Below are 26,381 nucleotides of genomic sequence, written 5' to 3'. Positions count from 1 at the left end.
TATTAGTAGGTCGTTCTAGATCAGTGTTTCCCAACCTTTTTGTGCCACGCCCCACTTGAACATTTCTAAAATTTTTATGTCCCCATACATAATTTTACCCGATAAAGTTTACTTGACTACTCTAATCGCCCAGTTGATATTTTGGTAATTTCAAACTAAATTATACCTAATAAATATTTACAGCATTTTTTAATTTACTGTTTTGTTAAATTTGGCACCGATATCTACTCGTAGCATCGCATTTAAATGGGCCGCAGCAAAAGGGTTAAAATCGCTTTGAGTCAATTTTTTAATTGCCTCCCCATAACTATCGAATTGCCCCCCTGTGGGGCGTGGGCCCTACGTTGGGGAACACCATTCTAGACTATCTTTTTTTATAAAAAAAAAGAATGGTAACCCCGCTTAGGTTAAAAATTTAACCCTTTTATTTATAAGATGTCAAACGTTTCATAAACTTAGTAATTGAGAAGAGTAGAGAAGAGTAAGTAGAGTAGAGAGAAGAGTCTTTAATGATTTATGACAGCCCTAAGCCCCTGAACAGATTTGCCAATGTCGCCATGAAATAGTTCGGAGATAACTTTAACGTGATTACGAGTACATTTGTTATTTCTATCATTGAAATGAATGATTTCGAACGATGATTATGTATTTAATTGTGATATTCTTATTGGGAGCAACAGCCCAACGGTACCCTAGTTTTTTCGATAATGATGATTTGAAGGTATTTTTTGTTATTTTAAATCTAATCTAATCTCTTTCATAATTTTGTAGTCATTAGATTTTACGATAAGAATACGTTCTCTGAGGGGGAGAAAAGAAACCTACATAAGGATGTTTGGAAAAGGTTTCATCCCACATAGTACATAGTATTATATTTAATTTCTGTTTAGCACCACTACTGCCCACTCACTACTTCCTATGCCACTGTTTTAGAGATAAGTTCGCCTTTGCTAACATTGTTATTCACTTATTGTTGTTACTGTATGTTTTAGTGCATATATATATATATATATATATATATATATATAGGCTTTTACAGATGTTTTGAGAGATACGCTACTGCTCACCCCTCTATCATTAAGTTCCCTTGGTTCATTATATATTTGATTCTTTCTGGTGCAATAAAGAGTAAAATAAATAAATTACTTATATTTCGAAGCTAGTCAAATTGACATTGTTTAAGTCCTATTGTCAGGTTTTTTACACCAGCCAATTATGGTATAGTTGTACGAAGAGAGCTTATAACACACTGCGTGTGCAATACAATAACGCATTCCGAGCGATGCTCGACTTGTATTGCGTCTGGCATGTTTGCAGAGAACAGGGTTAATGATTTTTTTGCTATTTTACGTAATTATAAGGCAAAATTTCATCAAAGATTAATGACAATAAGTAATCATATTGTAAAGACTGTATTCCTCACTGCATACCTGACGACAAGAGATTTTATAATGAAATAATTTAAATTTGTATTTTGTTACTAATGTTTAAAAATAATAATAATAGTTTGTATAATTAATATTTGGACATGTTTTTTTATAGGAAATGGGTTTCATGAGTCATGCTCGCAATCCAAATCCAATTGTTCATCAGCACAAAGAACCGCACCCAACCACTATCAGTCGGGTAAGTAAGAAAGCAAGGCTTTTTATGGATGATAATAAAATAGTGAAACTGCCTGCGCTATCGGTATTTGCTGGCGAGGTACCAGAGAGAGATGATAGGTAGGGACAAAATCAACTACAGTGAGGTTTTTTTTGATGGGTGAAAATGGAATGGCAACCCTGCCTGCGCTAACGGGATACGCTGGTGGGGCACCAGTGAAGGGTGATAGATGAGAATGAAAACAGGCCAGTTGGCCCATCATGATGAATTCATTAGGAATTAACCATGATAGTTTCTAGGGGGAACCAAGAGGAGGGAGACCTGGTTGGGTATATTGCTAGCAATGGGATTTTTAGTCTCTATTACTAACAATCCCTTTCCCCCCACTAGAATTAGGTTAGAAGATAGGAAGTTACTGTATTGTACTGAGTAGCAGTAATCTATACTAATAATATTAAACTAAATTGGTCGTGTGGTCCCCGCATAGAATAGGCCACCCCTTCCTTTCCCGTAAAAGTCGTAAGAGGCGACTAAGAGAGGGCGAGGAATGGGCGACAGCATCCTTTTTAAACATCTCTAAAGTCTAACTGCGGTTGCGAATCCGCTTGCCAAGCGTGGCAATTATTGGCAAAACCCCCCCAGAGTGATATAATAAGTCATATCAGACATTAACTGTCCACTGCTGAACATAAGCCTTTCCCAAAATGGGTTTTTAAAACTATTTAACCAATTAAAATAATTCTTTCACCTATAGTAAGTTAGTAATATAGGTTATATATTATTTTCTATTTACCTGTGCGAAGTCGGGGCAGACCGCTAGTATTTTTTTTTAATGGTTGATAATGGTATGGTGACCCCGTCTGCGCTATCGGTATATACTGGCGGCGCACCAGTGAGAGATGACAGATGAAGATGAAAGTAGGTCAGTTAGCCTATCCTGATGAATTAAACTAGAATTAGTCACGAAGGTTTCCAGGGGGAACCACGTGGAGGTCGACCTGACAGGGTATATTGCTAGTAATAGGGTTATTTGACTCCATTAGTAATAATCCCTTTGCCCCCGACCGCTAGTATTAGATTAATACATATATTTGTTTCAGATAAATCCACAGAGGCCTTCAGAAGATGTAGAGTTCCGTCCCCCTGTAAGTTTTAATTTTATTACAAAAATAGTCAACGAATGAATGAATGAATGAAAACTTTTGAATGAATGAAAAATGTATCCAAACGAATATTTTGTTTGTTTGAACATAATGTGTTCAATCTAAGTGAATACTTAACTACATTAATTTAATTACATAAAAGTAAGATAAAGAGCCAAACAAGTATTTTAAATTGACTACCCTTCTGCAGATTACAGTCGTGAGCATAGACGTATACAGTACTTGCTTATGGTCGTTAGAGTCATAATAAAATTATATTTCTAAGATTAATAAAACAAAATAAGCTAGTTAAATTGTTTTTTTTTTTAATATTATTTGACATGGATAAAGAATAGTTTTATTTTCTTTGTCTACGTTCTAGTAAATACCTATTTTTTAACGCCCGAAGCAAAAAGAGGGGTGTTTTTCTTTTGATGGGTGAAAATGGTATGGTAACCCCGCCTGCGGTAACGGGATACGCTGGCGGAGCACCAGTGAAGGGTGATAGATGAGAATGAAAACAGGTCAGTTAGCCCATCATGATGAATTCACCAGGAATTAACCATGATAGTTTCCAGGGAGAACCGCGAGGAGGTTGACCTGGTTGGGTATATTGCTAGCAATGGGATTCTCACTCTCCATTACTAACAATCCCTTTTCCCCCGAAAGAGGGGTGTTATAAGTTTGACATGTCTGTGTGTATGTATGTCTGTGAAATGGTTTTTAGCTACAATTGATGAAAATCTGTTTAGGTGTTTCGAGGTTTACTTCAAATTTTTAATCTTATTTACCGTATTTTGAAACGGTTATTTTTTAAAATAACAAGTGAAGCGGGCTTATCGCAAGTATAAATGTATAGAATATTATCAACGCCATCTAGTGTTTAAACGTTGAACTTATAACAAACACATTATTGTTCCTGGCTCTTAATAACTTTAAGTACTACTATTATTAAACAATTAAAAAATATAATTACAGCCAAGAAATCATAAAATTAAGCTTGCGGTAAGTTGTTTACAGTTATTTATGGCAATTTTTATGGGATATAAATAAATAGCTTACCTGATGGAATGAAGTTCTTCTCTCAATGGGTGGCCACAGTACGTCTTACTAACGACTTACGTTACGCTCGAAGAAAAACAGTTATTTCTGTTTTGCTTAGAAAGAAAATGGAATTATGATCCCGCCTGTGTTATTAGTAGGAACTGGCGTGGAACCAGTGAGGGGTCATAGGTGAGGATGAGAACACATCGTCGATTAACCATCGTGATATATTCACCTAGAATTAAACAGTGGTATCCAAGGTCTTGGCCGAGTGGTCCCGGCATAGAATAGGCCACCCCTTTCTTTCTCGTGAGTGTCGTAAGAGTCGATTTAGGGAAGGGAAAGGATGGGCAGCAGCGTCCCTTTTAATGTATCTCTAAAGGCTAACTGCGGTTCTTCCTGGAAACTATCATGGTTAATTCCTGATGAATTCATCATGACGGGCTAACTGGCCTGTTTTCATTCTCATCTATCACCCTTTACTGGTGCTCCGCCAGCGTATCCCGTTAGCGCAGGTGGGGTTACCATATCATTTTCACCCAACAAAAAAAAACTGCGGTTGCCAATCCGCCTGCCAAGTGTGGCAACTACTGGCATAACCCCGCAAGGGGGAGGCTTATGTTCAGCAGTGGACAGTTAAAGGCTGATATGATGATAATGATCTAAGGACCGTGACCTAACAGGGTATGTTGCTAGCTATTGGGACCTTTGACTCCATTAGTAACAATCCTAGATTTATTTATTCATAGGAAAGCCAGGGCTACACTAGAGCAAATAGATACAGTTTAAGATCACAAACCAAGCCACTAATAGGTTTTCACAACTAGCAACAATATAGATACAAGGCACTGTACACAAAGAAACAAAAATAGGAGTTAACAAAAAAAGTGAAGTTAAATAAAAGCTTGTAAAAAAAATGAACAAACAAGAACGAAAACAAAAAAAAAATGAATAAAAAGATGATGAATAGTTTCTTTAAAATAGATAAAAATTGAATAGTAACCCTGCGCCTGCGCTATCGGTATACACTGGCGGGGCACCAGTAATGGGTGATATGTGAAGATGAAGTAAGACCAATTAGCCTAGCGTGATGGTAATACTACAGGGATTAATCACGATGGTTTCCAGGGGGGACGGTATGGAGGTCGACCTGACTGGGTATATTACTAATAATGGGACAACTAGGTCTCATTACTAACATCTCTTCCTTCCTGTAATCTCAGGCTACATACCTATAATCTTATTTCTTTAGTGTAAATTACTTATTTCATTATTTTAGCAACGTGGTGAACAAAATGATGATGACATTATCACCCAAGTCGTGAGTCCTTTTATATTACTGCTAGCTACTCGTATTTCCCGTGGTCTCGCTGGTGGTTGTATCGTCGAAAAATCTATCACATTCTTTAAAAAAGTGAGCTACCATAATGCAAGAAATAATTTTTAAAATCCAACTGACATAATATAGCATAGAGTTTTTTTTTATACAACTTAGAATGGCAAACAAGCCGACGGCCCACCTGATGGAAAGTGGTAACCGTCGCCTATAGACATGAGCAGTACCACGGACATAACAGAGTATACCGTTTTGCCCATGATAACCCCCATGCGTTGCCATTCCTGAGGACTCAGGTGTTATTCCTCTGTACCCAGTAAATTCACGCCATATCCCACCCTTCAAACCGAAACACAGCCATGCAAACACAACTGCTTCACGGTAGAAACACGAATGGGACAGAGGTACCCAAGCTTACTTTTACTTTTGTACAAAGTCTCCCTCTGGTCAGTTTTTATAATGGATGAAAATAATATGATAAGCCCTTGCTCTATGCATGCAGTGAAGGATGAATGAGGATGAAGTCGGATCCGTTGGCCTTTTGTAGAGAGTTGAATTCATATAGAAGCTGTTATTTTTTTTATTCATTTTTAATGTACCTACGTAAAAAAAAAAATTATATTTTTTTAGTATTGCAATAAGTCTGTCTCTTTTTTTTTTAAGTGTAACGTACATTATTATTATTTTTTATTTATGGTAAATTATAACTAGATCAATATTGTGTCATAGGGGGGAAAGGGATTGCTAGCAATGGAGGTTGACAGCCCCATTGCTAGCAATATGCCTTATTAGGTCGACCTCCACGTGGTTCCCCCTGGAAACCATAGTGAACAATTCTTGTTGAATTCGTCACGATGGGCTAACTGACCTACTTCATCCTCACCTATCATCCTTCACTGGTGCTCCGCCGGTGAATACCGATAGCGCGGGCGGGGTTACCATTCCATTATCATCCATTAAAAAAAATATTGTGTCATCAGTGTTGCCAGGATAAAAAATATATTTTATTTACTCATTTTTTAGCAACAAGCTTACGCACACGGTCAAGAATACGGAGGGCCTGTTGGAAATGTAGAAAACAGCGTGTTAGATGAATATGTGAGATTTTATTGTTAAAAGTTATATTATACTTTATTGTAATAATTACCAGTTACATGTAATTTGGCCGAAAAGTTCGACCAGTTTCGAAACCATTCAGAATCCTTAGTGTTGAGCGGCTCAGACTCGTGCTCGAGCCTGAATGCGCATCGGCCTGTTGAGCGTGATTTATTTATACAGCCGTTTATACCCGAAGATCTCCGAACGCCATCTTTCTCGATCAAATTACACGAAAGTTAATCCGTTGGCTATTACATTTAAATATAATATTTAATTACGTCAGGCAGGCGGCCGGTCGTAAAACTGTAAGCCAAATCTTTTTGTAATATGGATAAAAACATATTACGCCGACCCCAAAAAATAATTGGGATAAGGGTAGGGAGATGATGACATGAGATATTTAATATTTCTATTTTACCACAGTAATAGTAATACCGTAACAGTGTGGTCCCGGCATAGAATAGACCACCCCTTCATTTACCATAGGAGTCGTAAGAGGCGACTACGGGAGGGCGAAGCGTGGGCAGCCGCGTCCCTCTTAAAACATCTCCAAAGCCTAACTGGAATTAAACAGTGGTATCCAAGATCTTGGCCGAGTGGTCCCGGCATAGAATAGGCCACCCCTTTCTTTCCCAAGCTTGTCGTAAGGGTCTATTTAGGGAAGGGGAAGGATAGGCAGCAGCGTCCCTCTTAAAACATATCTAAAGCCTAACTGCGGTTGCCAATCCGCTTGCCAAGCGTAGTAACTACTGGCAAAATTCCCCAAGAGGAAGGCTTATGTTCAGCAGTGGACAGTTAAAGGCTGATATGATGATGATGATGATGATGATGAATAGTAATACCAATTTATTTATATTCCAATGATTTCTTTTAACACGTTCATAAGATGCCAATTTATTTGGTTTTATCTTGGCCTGGCATTTCGTTTTACTAAATAAAAAAAATACACTCTGATATTCTTTTTTTAAATATTTTTTCTTAATACTGGGAATGGTCATAGACATTGGTTAAGGATAGTATCTACTTAAAACTTGGTCCTCTTTCTACGATCATAGAGTTTTTACTGATAGTGATCAGCCTTAAACTTACTAGAAAGAGTAAACATATGGGAAATCTAAGTCTTATGTGAGTTACCAAATGTTGGTATTCACACGCATTTAATAATATAAAATAATACTCATCAGACAGTAATATTTATTTTACATTTAAAACATTGAAGCGGTTATTGTTTTGCAAAAGTTTATATAAGCTATTGAAGTGATGGTATTTTTAGTTTCGTCACCATTAGTATTCTATGATCATTCGCTTTTCAAGTTTTAAGCGAAAACAAAGCTTTCTAGGAAGCGGGGCCGGTAGCATTGCCCTCTGCGGGGGAATTGAAATCAGATTAATCTGAAGTTTCTTTTATTGTTTAAGAAATACCCTGTTCATTATTTAACTTTAATAAAGTCTGAAAGATTAAAAATAAGGTATATTAGTGGTATTAGGTATAAAGGTCGAGTTCATGCTCATGTCATGTAACATGTTGCATGTTTGAGCATGAACTTAGTTGAGTCTGTCTTTTTTAAGGTTTGAGATATGTATTTATTTAATTATTCCGTTCTCGCTATTTGATAGGAGCGAGAGAGAGATGAGAGAGATAGAGTTGAGGTGAACGTGTTGTTTCGTTTGGGGGTAGAATGCAGTATTAGCGGACATAGGGCAAGTAAGGCTAGTATGTTCCTATAAAGACACGGCGGGGTTACAATTGCACATAATGTATATACACTACGAGCTATAAATATAAACTAAGAGGTATGAGTATGCACCAATATTTGTTGTTATTTGTGTGTTGTAAGTAATGCAAATAAATTATCTATCTATCTATATGTATATACATGATGGGGCAGCAGTGGAGAATGAACTTAGATCAGGTGGATCATTGTGTCGAATTTGAGGAGAATAAATCATGATGGTTTCTAGTGAAAACCACTTGGAGGTTGATCCTCCCAATCTCTCTGATGAAGCGATTGCTATTAGGGCTACATTATATGACTATTCGTGTGTTAATTTTATGTCTTTTACGTTTAAATTATCAGTCGTTAATTTAACAGGTTAGAATTATATAACATGTTTGCCGTATTTTCACAGGAATCAATACTTGACAAAAGTGGTAAAGTAAGTTCTATTAATATTATAATATCCGATTCCTTAATCCTGTCCCGACATCCATTTTCTACGTAATCATCTATTTCTATCATCAAACAGCTTATTTATATACTGTGTTTCGGTTTGTAGGGTGTGATAATAATTATGATAATGATATATGCCTACCATGACTGTTAATAGTTAATTAAAAAACAAGAAGAGAAATAAGATAAACAAATAAAATCTATTCTCGGCTTATTTTTTTTAAATTTAATTGTTTTGTAGTGTAGTTCTTATTAATCAATTATTATTAAATTGTTTAGTTTTTAAATATGTATTAAGTTTGTAAAATTAAATTTCTCAACAGCTCGATCCAACACAAACCCGTATCTTTGCTTTTTCGTGCCGAGTCCTTTTTTGTCGGGAGGAAAATTTTTTCAATGAACATAGTATATTTTAAGATTCCTGCTATTGTTATTATAAAAATTTACAGTATTTTATTTGCATTGCAGTGGGATGAATTTATAAGAGAAACAGACAGATTGAAGGTATCTAAAAATTAATTAAAAATTAATAAACCAACTTTCAAAATATGCTTTCATTATATATTTACAACGAATTGTTCTACTCAATTTAAATAAAATGTACTTACGTACAAGGTCGTTGTTTACAGGAGAAATATAAGGGGAAAGTTATGCCAAATGTAAGTTATATGTTTTAAATTAATTTAAAATTATTTGTAAAAAGCAGCACATATATGTACATGACGGGAATTTAATGAACTTACTTAAACTTAAAAAAATGATCATAAATTTTAAAATAATACAATATAGGAATTTATATTTCTTTTGATACTTTGTGACTATGTATACTTTAAATGCCTTTTTAGTTGTTCAACGTATTTTTTCTGAGATCTCATTAAATATGAGATATGTCATAGAATACAGGTCACATAAGAAGTTACAGTTGCAGCGTAAATTCTGATATTTGAGGTGATATTTGGCCTTCTAACTTGTCATGACACATGTAGTCTGTATTGATGTTGTTAAATGTTTTGTTGTAAAGCTGTGTTTTATTATCTAATAAATAAATAAATATTCGTGATCCTCCTATAAATTCAGTAATTTTTTTCGGAGTTTATTTATTAAAAAAAAATATTTGATACCATACTTTAGAACGTATTAATTGTGAATGAACTTCAAACCCAAACTATAGAATTAACATAAAACAGATCAGTCATGAACCAACTTAAGACGTAAAATATATTTAGACTTACGTTTTGCGTTTTGGGTTCATGACATCGAATGCACTCTTGGAAAAGTGAATGTATTAATTTCGGTAAATTCTTTATGCTATCTTTATTAATTAATTTATTTATTTATTCATTAGTACAAATATGTATACATGGCGGACTTAATGCTAAAAGCATTCTGTCCCAGTCAACCATAGGGAAGTGTTAGAATACTCAAATGCGGTACTAGTCATTATTGATATACATACATACTAAAATTACATATATAAACGAATAAATATATATGAATAACAAATATACCTACACATATATGACATATACTATATTATACACGAAATTGAGAATAATATAAAGCACTTACTGCTCGGATAAAGTAAAAAAGTGAGCGTGAACGTTTTTTTTTTTTTGAAAGACGGTTTAGTCGGTAGTCCCTTAATGGCATCAGAAAGCGCGTTCCAGAGTCGTGAAGAATGTAGGAGAAAAGAGTTTGAAGCGTAACCAGTACGGTGAGAGGGGAAAGATAATTGGAGAGTATTATTGGAACGAAGGTTACGATCGTGAGTTTCAAAAAGATACTGGAATTTACTGCTTAATTTATTTCAGACATAAGTTCATAATAATATGTATAATAAAATAATTTATAACAGTTATTTAATGTTCCTTTTTTCAGTGGAAGGAAGATGTCCAAAGGTGGAAAGTAAGTTTTATATTATATATTAATTTTCGATGAATATATTATAAATATTTATTTCCGTGATCAGCTTCCATTATGAGGACGAATGTGTTTTTTTTTATAAAAATATTTTTTTTAGCGTTGGTTCGAGAATTTAAAACGCGAGAATGTATGTATCTATTTAAATATTTTATTTTTATATTGTTTTTTTATTTAGGAATATCTAATTTATTTTGAATGTTTCATAAATCTGGTTAGGAAAGAAAAGATAGGGAAAAAGTAAGTACGTTTGTATATTTTGGTTATGTTTTTTTAACCTCAAAAATAAAGATGGGAATTTTTTAATAAAATATGGTTATTTAAATATCAAAAATAAGAAGTAAATCTTAAATGTTTCATTGTTTTCAATATCAGGAGATGCAAGAAAAAGAAGAGGTAATTATATATGATAAAAAGTTTCTGCTATTTGTAAAATAGTTACTTCATAAAATTAAAAATAAATACTTTTTTAATAGATTATGCAAGAGGATAAAAATAAATTAATCAGAACACCATCTCTAGGGGTAACTTTTTTTTATAATTACGAAATCTTATTATTTTTTTTTTATACTACTATAGTGGCAAACAAGAATACCCCGTGCTGTAGTCAATAGGGAAAGGATCAGCAGGGAGATCATTCCACAACCTGAGTGTTCGTAGGAGAAAACTCCTCTAAAATCGCACTGTACGTGACCATTCTGGTTGTAAGGTGTAGGATGGATTCCCGGCCGATGGCGAGCAGTACGATGGTGAAAGGTGACTATAGGCATAATACTGAAGACTTCTTCAGAATACAATTCTTTATATAATTATATTTAATGGTATAAATAAATTAATAATGCAACCTTCAAGATAAGAGCATATTTTTTTTAAAAGCACACCTGCCGTTACCCTGGGTTGCAGGTGCTCATGGGTTTACACGTGCTTACAGTCACTTACACGTAAGTGACAACCGCCGTATGTTGTTTTACACCATAAGAAAAAAATATAAATTAGAGTAATTTGTAAATATTTAAGACTACCGTTTACACGCGACTTTGTTCACTGATTGCAATGTATTGACTGACCCAGTTTCTCCATTCCATATAGTATCTGCATACCAAATTTAATCAGAATCAGTAGTTAAGTTTTTAAATTAAAACAACTGGCTTTATCACAATTTAAGTTAGTTTTTTGTGGGACATAAACTTTAATTATTAATTTAAAATGTATCTCGATTTAATTAATAGTTACCAGAGGAAGACTTTGTACAAAAGTCAATTGCTTGGATACATCTGTCCCATTCGTGTTTCAACCGTGAAACAGTTATGTTTGCATGGCTGTGTTTCGGTTTGAAGGGTGGGATATGGCGTGAATTTACTGGGTACAGAGGAATAACACCTGAGTCCTCAGGAATGGCAACGCATGGAAGCTATCATGGGCGAAACAGTATACTCTTTTATGTCCACGGTACTGCTCATGTCTATAGGCGACGGTTACCACTTTCCATCAGGTGAGCCGTCAGCTTGTTTACCCTTCTAAGTTGTATAAAAAAAAAGTTTTCTGTATATAGCATCATCATCATATCAGTCTTTACTGATACGTACAAACCTCTCTCTTGGGGGGTTTTGGCAGTTGCCACGCTTGACAAGCGAATTGGCAACCACAGTTAGACTTTAGAGATTTAAGAGGGACACTGCTGCCCATCCCTCGCCCTCCATTATTTGTCTCTTACGATACCCAAGGGAAAGGAAGGGGTGGCCTATTCTATGCCGGGATCACATGGCTGATATATACATAACGATATTATTTAATAAATTAGAAAGTTTTTATAGGGTTATTAACATTTTTCAGATGGAAATGTATTGGCCAGAGGAAGAGACAGTAAGCATTATATCTTTACAAATGTTGATTTGTACAGATTTTGGTAATATATATAATCGACAGTCCTTTTTTCCATGTGTTGTAATTGTAAATGTGTATATGTGTATGTATGTGTGTAGGTCCCATATTGTTTTTGTCACGATTACTGACATTGGCCAAATTTGATTAAAACAGCTAAACTCGACTAGCTTGCTTAAATTGATTAAATTTAGCCAGCCTAATTTGCTCAAACTTGACTAAATCTGACCAAACTACCAAATTTTGTCATTTTTTTTATACAACTTAGAATGGCAAACAAGCTGACGGCCCACCTGATGGAAAGTGGTAACCGTCGCCTATAGACATGAGCAGCATCATGGATATAAAAGAGTATACTGTTTCGTCCATGATACCCCCATACGTTGCCATTCCTGAGGACTCAGGTGTTATTCCTTCGTACCCATTAAATTCACGCCATATCCCATCCTTCAAACCGAAACACAGCCATGCAAACACAACTGCTTCACGGTTGAAACACGAATGGGACAGAGGTATCCAAGCAATCGACTTTTGTACAAAGTTTCCCTCTGGGTTTTTGTGGAATGATAGTTTGTATTTATTTACAGAAAAATAATAATGATAAACCAGCCATACCTACACCTCATAGGCAGGAATATGTAAGTACCAATTTATATACTTATATATATATAGGATTTATACAGGATGGAAGGTACAGGTTGGTGAAAACGTAAACAGCCGATTCAGTTGAATCATCTGAACCAGATGGCAAATTATTTTCCCACCAGAAATACATCACAGCTATATAATTAACGTTTCTTAGTTTTGACGCCGCGCAATGTATATGAAGTTTTACGATCCACAGCGCGCGCGGTCGCGCTTGGCGCTTCTTTGTAGGTCGTTTTCGTAAGATTGCTTTGTCTGACGTTGAGCTTACACAACTTACCAGAGGGAGACTTTGTATAAAAGTCGATTGCTATTATATAATATATATATATATATATATATATATATATATATATATATAATGTATATATATATATGTATGTATGTATGTATATATTTGGATGTACGTGTTTATTTATGTATGTGTATGTGTATATGACTATGCTGTCACAGATATTTATTATTTTTACAGATCAATTTTTTTTAACGCGCCACCTACCTATTTATGCTTTAATTCCTTCTACCCAAAGGTTGTCTGGAAGAGATTGCTTAGCAATAAGACCGCCTTTTGTACTACACTATACGTATTGAAAATTGTTCAACAAATCCTGTAATGTTGATGTAATAAATTGTTAAATAAATAAATAAATTAAATAAACTTCTGTGTGAAAACAGATTGTAAGAATCTATATATTGTGACGATTACATTATGTTTCTACCGTGAAGCAGTTGTGTTTGCATGGCTGTGTATCGGTTTGAAGGGCGGGATATGGCTGTGAATTTACAGGGTACAGAGGCATAACACCTGAGTCCTCAGGAATGGCAACGCATGGGATGTATCATGGGCGAAACAGTATACTCTGTTATGTCCATGGTACTGCTCATGTCTATAGGCGACGGTTACCACTTTCCATCAGGTGGGCCGTCAACTTGTTTTCTATTCTAAGTTGAATAAAAAAAAAATTTTTTTACGTAAGACTGTACATGTATGTTATGTCACAATGACCACTTTTTAAAATGTAAAAATGTCTACCTGTGCGAAACCGGGACGGGCTCTTTGTACAGAAATAAAAGTTATGAATTTGATGTAATCTGTTATTACGTAGTTGGCGGGAGATTTGTCAAATCAGAGACCAGGACAGCCAGGTTTTCCAAATGCGAACGGAGGGAGGGTGAGTCTGTTGAATATTTAAATTAAAAAAAAAGTTACCTCAAGTTTGTTCTTTTAAAAAAAAGTATAAAAAAATTTTATTTTGTATTAATTGCGTACTTGACAAACGATCGAAACAGTCGTGGTTTGAATCTCCTCCTGTCACATCGGAAGGATTTCCTTTGTCAAGATAACTTCGAGTCAAAGACACTTATCTTTAACAAAAAAAATCTTTTTTCAGATACTTGGATTTCCTTTTAAAAATGGCCAGGTGCCATTTCCGAGGGGTGTAAGTTGTAATTTACATTCTTATAATCAGAAATCTTAATGCATAAAGGAGACTATGGTGTCACAGTATATTCTGTGATGTTTACGGTGATATAAAAGTAACGGTTATCACTCTTAATCAGTGAAGCCGTCAGCTTTGTCTTTTCCATAAAAAAAAAAAACCTTCCTTTTATTTTCTGAGGGACAAAGATAGGCTCCGTAAAACGGACTTCCTATGCTGATCTTGTGTGGCAAGTTCCAAGTCTTTACGAATTCATACAGTAGTTATGCATGGGTTGGGGGAAAAGGAATTGTTAGTAATGGAGACTAAGAATCCCATTGCTAGCAATATACCTAATCAGGTTGACCTCCACTCGGTTTCCCTTGGAAAGTATCACGGTTAATTCCTGATGAATTCATCATGATGGGCTAACTGGCCTGTTTTCATTCTCATCTATCACCCTTCACTGGTGCTCCGCCAGCGTATACCGTTAGTGCAGGCGGGGTTACCATTCCATTTTCATCTATCAAAAAAGTGAAAACTGATCACGATAGAATCCAGAAGGGGGAGGGAGAGGGGACGGCATGGTGGTTATGACTGGGTATCTTCCATACAAAAATGTACTTTTGAATACAAATGTTTTTACTGTACGGGAATCGAATCTGAAGTCATCAGAAAGTGAGGTAGTGTGTTAACATTTTTTAATTATTTAAATAATATATTCAAGTTTTGAACAAGTTGTACTCTAAGGGTATTTACTTATTTATTAAATAAAAAAAAATGATTTGTCAGACTGGTGGAAATCCGAATGATCACTCATGGCCTTCGTTTGGACAAAATTACGTGAGTATAAAATAATAATTAGTCATTTAAACAATTAAGCAAGTTAAATGCGGCATGGGATAAAAGGGGCGAGCTTACCTCTGTCGCTCAAGTTAATTTCTACAAATCGCAAATTCAGCCTCACATGGAATATTGCTGTCACTTATGGGGGGGGGGGGGGGAAGGAATTGTTAGTAATGGGAGGCTAGTCCCCATTGTTATCAATATACCCTATCAGGTCGACCTCCACGCGGTTCCCCCTGGAAACTATCGTGACAAATTTATCATTGAATTCGTCACGATGGGTTAACTGACCTGCCTTTTCATCCTTACCTATCACCTCTCACTGGTGCCCCGCCAGTGTATACTGATAGTGCAAGCGGGGTTACCATGCCATTTTCATGCATTAAAAAATACCAGCTTCAACCCTTTGACTCGGCATTGGGTTCTTCAAAAGGGGGGTAAAGAGATTTCTTCAGGGTCGGCAACGCGCGCGTAGTACCGGTGGTATTGCAGGCGTTCATAGACTACGGTAACCGCTTACCATCAGGTGGGCCGTATGCTTGATTGCCACCTGCGGTATAAAGAAAATTTAGTTTGTTAATGATGCTTTCAATCGCATGTGTGTTAGTCGAAAATTAAAATTTATGTAGGTATATTAATTATTTAGTTAGTTTGTACTCGTACATTGTTTTAAATCATTCAATTAAGTCAGTCAAAATATGTGGCAACACTTTCCAAATCTCACACTCAAAAGGTGGGTCGTCACTTTGTCATTAGCAGTAGCATATAAAAAAATAAACTTATTGTTTATGGAAGATTGGCCATGTTTAACGATAGCACAATTCACGTATTCAATCATTCGAAATATGAATAAAAAAGGCGCGAATCAAACGCTTGTTTCCCGCCTTTATTGGTAAAAAAATAAAAACTTTTCTTTTAAACTTTTACTTAGATGCTGCATCAGAATGTTTACGACCAGTCTAGAATACCGCCGCCACCGGTATGTACTTAGTAATTTCTTTTAAGGGATAAACAAAATTGTATAAAAATAGTGTATTATTTGTCTATCTGTGACTAGCTGTGTGTGTATTCTGTTTGCATGCACTCACCCTTGACTATGGCATTGAAATTATAGGATCAAATTTTAAATAATAAAAATGATAATTTAAAAAAGGAGCGTCTGATGTATCGTTAAAAAAGTCATGTTTATACATACCTTTAGGTTGTAATTTCAGCTGAAAGTGCTGTTTATTTAAATTCATGTTTCATCTTTATTTAAAAATGATTAAAACTGGCTTTATACATCAAGGCATAAAGTTAAAGCCGTTATACTATAACCCACGTTAGAGTCCTTTATATATAACAAAGACGATATAAAAACAAGGCTGGATACCAGAGGGCGCCACTTTTACACGTGTAGCGGCATTTTAATTTATTTAATAATAAGTAACCTAATGGAAGGTGGTAACCGTGCTATCGGTATACACCGGTGGGGCACCAGTGGAAGATGATAGGTGAGGATGAAGTAGGTCAGTTAGCCCATCGTGACGAATTCAACATGAATTGTTCACGATGATTTTCAGGGGGAACCACGTGGAGGTCGACCTAATATATATTAGGTCGACGGATTGCCAGGGCATATTGCTAGCAATGGGGCTGTCAAACTCCATTGATAACAATCCTTTTTCTCCCAAATTTTGCTTTTTAGGCATGAATGAGACATGAACAGTAAAATAACACGAAAAGTAGGATGTGCAGATACTGCCGGTAGTCCCTATGGACTGCCATTTTTGTGGATTAAAGTTCAATATGCTTCCGTATCCTGTAATTTTATTGTACACCATATCTCAACCATAAAAACAAACACAGCCATGTAAGCAAAGTTGTTTAGTGGCAGATACAAAGAAAGCTATATATGTAATTCGTTTATGTATGTAATTTTAGTATATATGTATATCAATAATTAGTAGTACCGCATTCGAGTATTCTGACACTTCCCTATGGTTGATTGAGAGAGAATGCTTTTAGCATTAAGTCCGCCATGTACACATATTTGTACTAATGAATAAATAAAATAAAACGCAGAGGGAAACCCCCTCTCTCAAAAAATAGGCGAAAAAGAGTTAATAGGGTCTCTGTTTAGTAATCATTCACGCTGACTCTTTCGTTCGAGCTCTCTCGCTCCCGCCACTCAGCACGTATAATACGTCGTCACTTTATATATAGTTTAAAATAATAAATAATCATTATTACTAAGGGCCTTTGGACTTTACATCCACTAAAACCTGCATACCATAGTAAGGTATAAAAATACTATACAGTCTCAATTACGGCTGAGGCATAAATTGGGAGGTAAAGTTGACACAGATATACTGTGTCGACCTCAAATATTTATTGGAACAAGGGTAAGGTGATTAATTCTTCTTTTGCAGCCTGAAAATGCAACCGTAAATCTACCATTATTGGTAAGAATTCAAATAGATATAAAATCAGTAAAAAAAAAACTTCTATCTAAATATTTTCTTAATATAATGTATAAATACATATAATAAAATCGTAACTGGTCACTGTCTGTACATAGAAAATATATAAGAAAAACTATTATAGGAGGGCTTTATGAACGCAATAAAAGCTAAGACAATGATTTTTAGGATTTTTGTCTGTTTGTCTGTACTGTTTGTTTGTGCACGTTAATCTCGAAAACTGTTTATTCGATTTGCATGCAGTTTAAACTAATGCATTGCGGTTTCCTCCACTTAACATTTAGTGTTTGTTTTATTTCAATCGGTTCATAAATAAAAAAAGTTATACGAATCTAAAGAATGTCCATCCGTACGAGGCCGGAGCGGATTGCCAGTAAATAAATAAATATTTTATTTGTCTTATAAATTATGTTATAAATAAATTTATTAAATTTCAGGACGATTTTGGAAGTCCAATAAAATGGGTTGCATTCAATTCGGTAATTAATTTTTTTTATTCTATAATTTGTTGTATTTTCAATGGAAACTTTTTTAGTTTTAATATTAGAAATTAATATATTTTGCTCAACCAAAAAAAAAAAAAAAACAAAAATAGTGAATTCTAAAGAATTAGTACTTATTTCATGTAACATGTATGATGACAACGGGGTCGATTCTGAGGCATGAATTTTTTAAACCAATTTCTAATATTAAAATTTCAATTAGATATCACAACGATACAGCAATTTTCGAGGTTTTCCTAGAGACTAGAACATACTTCAAAAAAAGGACAAACAGGTTCTTACAGGGTCGGCAACGTGCGCGTAATACCTCTGGTATTGCAGGCGTTCATAGGGTACGGTAACCGCTTACCATCAAGTGAGCCGTATGCCAAATTGCCACCTCAGTGGTATAAAAAAAGCGAAATATTTATTATAAGCACAATATGAGTTAAATTTAATTTAAATTAATTTCAATAATAGTTTTCAAGATTTAATTGAAATAATATATATATATATATATATATATATATATATATATATATATATATATATATATATAATGTAATAATAGATCTAATTGTATGTTGTATAGAACGAAACTTCGGATGGATTGGCGAAACTTACGGTAAATAATTATTTTTTATAACATTGTTGCCGCCGTGTGATCCCGGCATAGAATAGGCCACCCGATCCTTTCCCGTGGGTGTCGTAAGAGGCGACTAAGGAAACTTAAGGGTAGAGGGATTGGCAGCAGCGTTTCGCTTACAGTATCACTAAAAGCCTAACAGCGGTTTTTTTTTATAGAGTGATAATGGAATGGTAACCCCGCCTGCGTTATCGGGATACGTTGGCTAGACACCAGTGACAGATGAGCGGTGAGGATGAAAAAGCAGGTCAGTTAGCCCATCGTGACAATTGCACTAGAATTAACCACGACGGTTCCCAGGGGGAACCGCGTGGAGGTCGACATGATAGAGTGTATTTCTAGCAATGGGTCTATTAGGTCTCATTACTAACAATCCCCTTCCCCCCGCCTAACAGCGGTTACCAACTTGCTTACCAAGCGTGGCAACTACTGGCAAAACTCCCCTTATGGAAAAGGTTTATGTTCAGCAGTGGACTGGCTGGTATGATGATGATAACATTTTTTTTTTTAAGTAAGTAATAAGTGGTTAGAGAAAAGTAAATTGAAAGACAATGTAGTGACATAGATCGAAAAGGGAATGTTACATTGGTTTGGTTATTTGAAGAGCATGGATGAAAGAAGATTTTTTTTATACAACTTAGAATGGCAAACAAGCTGACGGCCCACCTGATGGAAAGTGGTAACCGTCGCCTATAGACATGAGCAGTACCATGGACATAACAGAGTATACTGTTTCGCCCATGATACCCCCCATGCGTTGCCATTCCTGAGGACTCAGGTGTTATTCCTCTGTAACTAGTTTTACAAAAGAGATTTATCGGGCACGAATGAATGGAGATGTCGGTAAGGGTATTGCCTTAGACGGATATATGTCGACCAAATAGGCAACACGCTGAAGAAGGGTCAAATAAAATGTACCCGTAACCGGCGAGCGTGCGTGAATAGATTGATGAATGTGGAGGAAGCGAAAGAGGTCGGTTTGAATCGAAGCATTTGGCGTTCCATTGTTTCTGTCTAATTCAATGGGGGACAGACGTGATTTATATTGTTTTTTTTTTTTATATTCGACAATGCCAAGAGTAATAAGATAAAAAAAAAATTGCTGATGATTTAAATTGGTCTAAAGTTTTTTGTCAATCTATTTTTTGTAGGTATTGATTATTTTTTAATGATCAATTTAAAATTGATAAAAAATATGTATATATTGGTCAAAATAGTTTACGAAATGTGCTAATTATTTATATAAAAGTAATAAAGTTTACGTAAATCTATCATAACCTTCAAGAAAAGAGCATATTCCTTTTTAAAAGACCGGCAGTACATCTGCAATGCCGTTGGTGTTGTGGATGGTCATGGGCGGCGATATTCACTTACCATCAGGTGAGTCGCATGCTCGTTTGCCTCCTGTGTTGTAAAAAATATCCAAAATTCCAAGTAAGCACTATTGAAAGTAATAGATAGATAGATAGATATTTTATTTACATTACTTACAGCATATAAATTACAATAAAAAAAAATACACATAATACACAGGAAAAGAGATAAAAGAATGAAAATAAAAAAACACAAATAAAAAAAAAAAAACAAGAAACAAAATATATAAACTAACAATCCCCTTTCTTTTCCTTCCTTCATGCGTGTGCCATAGTAACACAAAATGGTCATACGTTACAAGTTCTTGATATTTTTTGTTACTTTTTGAGTTTGTATGTTTAAGTTTTTGTATATTATATGTATTTTTTTACTTATACATGTGCTCGTACCGGCGAGCATGTTTGAAAAGGATGATGAATGTGGAGGAAGCGAAAGAGGTTTGTTTGAATCGAAGCATTTGGCGTTCCATTGTTTCTGCCTACCCTAATGGGAGACAGGCGTGACAGATATGTATGTATGTATGTATGTATGTACTCGTAAATGAAACTCTTAACATAACAATATTATGTAAGAAATTCGACTAAAAAACTCCCAAAAATGTCCTGAAATGTTTCAGTGGAAAGTTTTGCTTTGATATATAGAGAATATTAAAATACTTTACTAAATACTTTTTCTTCATCAAACTTTACGATCCTTATATTTCATTAAACACAGGATCCAGTAACTGGAAAAAATCGCCAAATTATTCTAAATGTAAGTTTTTGGTATCAAATATGTTTTAGTATTTTTTTTAGTAGCTGTATTTACTAGTTTTTCAGGCGTTATTTAGGACAAACATTATAATATTAATGATGGCCGTGTGGTCCCGGCATAGAATAAGCCACCCCTTCTTACTCCGTGCGTGGTGCGTGTCGTAAGAGTCGACTAAGAAAGGGCGAAGAATGGACAGCAGCGTCCCTCTTAAAACATTTCTAAAGCCTTACTGCGGTTGCTATTCCGCCTGCCAAGCATGGCGACTACTGGCAAAACCCCCCAAGGGGGAGACTTATGTTTAAGAGCGGACACTTAAAGGCTGATATGACGATGATGATTATAATTGATATCTTCAACTCACGTCTAAACACCTTCAAAAGCATTTTACAATCAGCCATCAAGTCTCTTTGACATGTCCATAGTTTTATGTATTTTTATTATTTGCATGTACTTCATTGTTATTTACCAAATGCATATGCTTTCTCCATTCTATATAGTCCTTCTCCATTCCATATAGTACGTGTATACCAAATTTTATAGTTATTGTAGAAGCCCTTAAGGAGCTATAAGGTAACAAACAAACTCACTTTCATATTTATAATATTAGAAAGGATTGTTTTAATTTTGTTTTAAAATACTTCTTATTCTGTACGATCAGTAAGTTCTAGTTAAAATTAATAATATACATCGAGCACCGACGTATTTATTTCCAGGGCACCATTTTTCTACCAGTCATAGATTACAATCTAGAACGGCTTGGTTTAACTGTAAGTATTTAACTGCGCGGTTTCAGAGATGTTTCCTCCCACGAATACTCAGGTTGTGGAATGAGCTCCCTGCCGAGGTTTTCCCAAGAGACTACAGCATGGGGTTCTTCTAAAGGGGGGTAAAGAGGTTTCTTTAGGGTCGGCAACGCACGCGTAATACCTCTGGTATTGCAGGTGTTCATAGGCTACGGTAACCACTAGCCATCAGGTGGGCCGTATACTCGTTTGCCACCTTAGTGGTATAAAAAAAAAGTATTGCTTCTTTAATGTAATACTTCTATATATATAAAAATATATTGAATAAAAGTAAAAAAAAACTTATGGATAAATAAAAGAGGAATACAGACGGACAATTTACGTTTACTGTACCTAATCATTAACTGTATTTTGGCTTAAATTAGTATGGGACCAATATACGATTAAATACTTGATAAAAAAAAGTAAGATAGAAGCAAGGAGGGGAAGAGGGAGACCAAGGCATAGTTACATCAGGCAGGTCAAGGAAGTAATTGGTATCAAGAGTTGAAGAGACTATATAGTTGTATACCCCTTGTGTTAAAAAAAATATGAAATTTAAGTTAAATTTAAGCATTTTTTTCATTATTTCTGTCATCTTTCTTTCTAGTAAGGATATCCAGAGGGAGACTTTGTGCGAACGTCGTTTACTTGGCTACCTCCTGTCCCATTCGCGTTTCTACCGTGAAGCAGTTGTATTTGCATGGCTGTGTTTCGGTTTGAAAGGTGGCAGTAAGGCAGCTGGAAACAGTGAATTTAAAGGGCACAGACGCATAACACCTCAGTCCTCAGGAATGGCAACACACACATGGGCGATACAGTATATCCTTCTATGTCCATGGTACTAACTACTTATGTTTATAGGCGACAGTTACCGTTTTCCATCAGGTTGCCCGTTAGCTTGTTTACCATTCTAAGTTGCATAAAAAATTTAGTAAATTAAGATGACTTATCTGTCTTGTTTGGAATTAAATTATTTATTTTTAACTTTTTTATTTTCAGTGTTTCGGTGAAGGATGTCAAGGAAGAGTGAGTGTGATTTTTTTTTCAACTGTTTCTAAATTCTCTGTAAAGATAATGGATATTGCTTAATCACATTTAATCACATAACTGAACGAATTTGAAGAAAACTTGGTACACAAGGAGATTATGTATTGTATACACGTTCAAAGTACACTATAATTTTTATTTATGCATGTAAAGACGCGGAATGTAACAGGTCTTCCACTGTGCGTTTTTCAAGGCACTTTCTTCCACGCACAACCACTCTTTGGAATCAACTTCCAGCAGCAGTATTTCCGAACCGATACGACAACATAACCTTCAAGAAAAGAGTATATTCCTTTTTAAAAGGCCGGCAGCACACCTGCAATGCCACTGGTGTTGTGGGTGATCATGGGCGGCGGTAGTCACTTACCATAAGGTGAGCCGCTTGCTCGTTTGCCTCCTGTGTTGTAAAAAAAAAAGTTAAAAGTATTTATAGCTGTGTAGGTCCTAGCATAGAATAGGCCATTTCTTTCTTTACCATGGGTGTCGAAAGAGGCGACTAAGGGAGCTTATAGTGCAGGAATGGGCAATGGTGTCTCTCTAAAACATTACCAAAAGCCTAAATGATGTTGCCAACCCGCTTGCTAAGCTTGGCAACTGTTGTTAAAACCATAATAATAAAAATTATATATAGTAACTATAAATAAACGTCACGATTACACAACAATTCTTATATTTTTTTGTATATTTATATAATAGGTATACGTTATTATTTCCAGTGTTACGTTTTGGGATGTGAAAGCAGGGTATGTACTTATTTTTTTATTTATTTATTACATAGTTATAAAATGTTTATACATACATAACACGGATATAACGGGGGGGGGGGGGGAACTATTAGTAATACTGGTAATGCAGAGTACTAATCCTTTTGCTAGAATAAGCAATGCCAATGCCAATCGGGTCGACCTCCATGTAGTCCCCCTGCCAGCCATGATGCTGAATTCCATGTCTATTCATCATGATGAGCTAACTGAGCTGCCTTTTCATTCTCACCTATCATTGCTTATTGGTATTTCGCCAGTATATACCGTTGGTGCAGGCGGGGTTACCATTCTATTGTCATTCATTAAAAAACACAAATATGATATAAACTAAGCGTGCGAAGGTGCGTGCGTGGGTGCGTGGGTGCGTGGGTGCGTGGGTGCGTGGGTGCGTGGGTGCGTGGGTGCGTGGGTGCGTGGGTGCGTGGGTGCGTGGGTGCGTGGGTGCGTGGGTGCGTGGGTGCGTGCGTGCGTGCGTGCGTGCGTGCGTGCGTGCGTGCGTGCGTGCGTGCGTGCGTGCGTGCGTGCGTGCGTGCGTGCGTGCGTGCGTGCGTGCGTGCGTGCATGCGTGCGTGCGTGCGTGCGTGCGTGCGTGCGTGCGTGCGTGCGTGGGTGCATGCGTGCGTGCGTGAATGATTGCATACATCCGTGCGTGCGTGCGTTTGTCAATGTAATATTAGAAAAAGTAAAGCATGTTAAAAATCAGGTGGGTTTTTATTACTTTTTCAAGTATCATTATTAAAGAGTTTCTCTCACACAATGTAACATACATTTTATCATTTACTTATTAATCGTTTATGAATGCATCATGAAGGTTATAAAGATGTTAATATATTAATTAAATGTCTACATGAACCCTGTTAGGGTACTGTAAATTACATATATACTCAGTAATCGTATATTTACATAATTATAGATATCATCTTTCTAACATTATCCCAATTTATTTGGGGTCGGCAAAATGTATGTTTTTGATTTCTATTTTTCTCTATTCACAGTCATTTCCGTATTCAATCCCACTCTAGCCGAATCGTCATCTAATATATGTACATTTATTTATTATATTAAATTACGTTCCATATATTTTTTTTATAATAAATGGGAATTCCGATGTACATGTAAATATTAAATATATACGAGTACATAGATATAAAAAAATGCCAAGATTCACTTTTGATGTTAAAAGTTTCATAAGCACATATTATATTTTATTATAATAATTACTTAATTTAATATGTAATTAAATTAAATTAGACAACTTACGTGTAATTTGATCGAGAAAACTCAACTAGTTTCGAGACCATTAGGGATCTTTAGTTTTGAGCGGCTATGACGCGAACCCAAGCCTGACTGCCTAGATTCGCTTGCCTATAAAAACGTCGCTACATTTAAAAGTATCTCGAATTAAAATTAAATAGATAGGAGTGGAGCTGACACTAATTTGAAACTTTATGTCTAGATTTTTCTTTTTACTTTTTATGAATAACCACGGTACGTTTAACAATCAACGTCACAGATTAGCTAGAAATGAGTGAATAATTTAGTTAGACGCACTCTATTTTTAACCATTTTTAAAAGAAAGTAGGTTTTCAATTTGGTTGAGTATTCTACGTTTAATAATAATAATAAAGCCTTTTATTTATTTCCATATTCCTAATACATTTACAGTATTGTTAGTATCTAATCTATTTATATTTTTTTTTTCTTAATAACTAATGGTTAGTGTAATTCTTTGATTCTTGGATGGACCCCTCTTTGGGTGGAGGCCTCCTCCATCTTTCTCCACAACTCTGTTTCTTCCTATCATAAACCAGTCTTTTCCTGTATGTTCTGTTATATCATCAGTCCACCCTCTTATTGGTCTACCAATATTTCTCTTACCTTGTGGTCCTGTCCATTTTCTTCGTTTATTACCCCATAACTCCGTTATATGTATGTAATATATATGTGTATAATACAAATAATAGTGCATAGTATTCTTAAAAGGTGAGATTTCAATCTTTTGAAGGAAGTAATGGAGGCATTATCCTGTATGTTAGCAGGTACTATTTGGAAGGATATACTTTCAGATTTGTCTCGTAGACATTTTATCAAAATCGGTTTAGTACTTTAGTTTTCATATCAAAGTAACTGGTTTTGCTACATTAAAAATCGATGCTTTTTTGTTGTAGAACAAGATCTTAATGTTACATTATTAGTGTAATTTTTTTAGTCTCTGGCTGTGCATCTAGGTGTATTTTGTATATCAATGTATATCATATAAAACAATGTACAATATGAAGGCAATTTGATATTTTGTCTTGTTAAAAATAATTGAAGTATGTTGCGAAATGTGGCCCGGTACTTTTTTGTTTGTTTAAATACAATATAATACATACAGTTTTCCTAGTTTGTAAGTAGATTATCATGAAAAAGAATTTTAAACAATGTTGTTAAGCATTATTGGAAATGTATTACGATAATGACTACTCCATTAGGTATTATAGTCGTGAGCATATTTATTTTATTTATTTATTTATTATTATTATTTCAGTGTAGCGGTGATACATGTGCATCAGGGGTAAGTAAAATTACTTACTGCCACAGGAAAGAGAGAACATTGAAAAAAATAAAATAAAAAGAGAGAAAGAATGTTACGAAATAAAATATGTATATATAAATCGATAAAAAAAATGTCAATTTTATTATTGTTGCTTTTGTAATTGTTACGGCAAGTTTTATATGGAAAAAAATCTTCGGAAAAGTAAAAAAAATTGGGTTATATAATCTCTATATAAAGATATGAGTGTGTAAGTATTAATTCACTCTTGCGCCACCTGCCCTTTTCTATCTGTTCTCCTTTAACTAAAGGTTGTCTGTAAGAGATTGCCCTAGCGATAAGATCGCCTTTTGTACCTTTATGTGTATATTTCAATCTGTATTTATGTTACTGTATTTCACTTGAATTATTCACTTGTCATTGTAT

The 26,381-nt window shown here is 35.2% G+C and overlaps 2 protein-coding genes across 4 annotated transcripts; both read left to right on the top strand.

Annotated features, from left to right (window-relative positions):
* Nucleotides 1-330: 330 nt before the first annotated feature.
* On the top strand, nucleotides 331-12,179 carry LOC113519307 (uncharacterized). Of its 3 annotated transcripts, none has more exons than XM_052891841.1 (13): nucleotides 332-721; nucleotides 1,543-1,626; nucleotides 2,718-2,750; nucleotides 3,726-3,752; nucleotides 6,151-6,225; nucleotides 8,356-8,382; nucleotides 8,865-8,900; nucleotides 9,026-9,055; nucleotides 10,275-10,446; nucleotides 10,536-10,556; nucleotides 10,692-10,712; nucleotides 10,793-10,840; nucleotides 12,150-12,179. In XM_052891841.1, exons 1-9 carry the CDS (start codon nucleotides 638-640, stop codon nucleotides 10,332-10,334), a joined length of 456 nt encoding a protein of 151 aa, XP_052747801.1. In that variant the 5' UTR covers nucleotides 332-637; the 3' UTR covers nucleotides 10,335-10,446; nucleotides 10,536-10,556; nucleotides 10,692-10,712; nucleotides 10,793-10,840; nucleotides 12,150-12,179. The 3 variants fall into 3 exon arrangements, with proteins under 3 accessions (XP_052747802.1, XP_052747801.1, XP_052747800.1); XM_052891840.1 differs by having other exon boundaries at nucleotides 339-721; nucleotides 2,706-2,750; XM_052891842.1 differs by lacking the exon at nucleotides 3,726-3,752 and having other exon boundaries at nucleotides 331-721; nucleotides 2,706-2,750.
* On the top strand, nucleotides 12,156-18,696 carry LOC128200051 (uncharacterized). Its single transcript, XM_052892037.1, has 9 exons — nucleotides 12,156-12,179; nucleotides 12,785-12,835; nucleotides 13,949-14,014; nucleotides 14,234-14,281; nucleotides 15,053-15,103; nucleotides 16,038-16,085; nucleotides 17,518-17,550; nucleotides 18,006-18,047; nucleotides 18,643-18,696. Exons 1-9 carry the CDS (start codon nucleotides 12,156-12,158, stop codon nucleotides 18,694-18,696), a joined length of 417 nt encoding a protein of 138 aa, XP_052747997.1.
* Nucleotides 18,697-26,381: the final 7,685 nt, after the last annotated feature.

This window comes from Galleria mellonella, unplaced genomic scaffold, assembly GCF_026898425.1.
Source record: "Galleria mellonella isolate WM207_F2 unplaced genomic scaffold, CSIRO_AGI_GalMel_v1 utg146, whole genome shotgun sequence".
Classification (NCBI taxonomy): domain Eukaryota; kingdom Metazoa; phylum Arthropoda; class Insecta; order Lepidoptera; family Pyralidae; genus Galleria; species Galleria mellonella.
The sequence above is the reverse complement of the archived record's forward strand: the minus strand, read 5'-3'. Positions and strand labels throughout refer to the sequence as shown.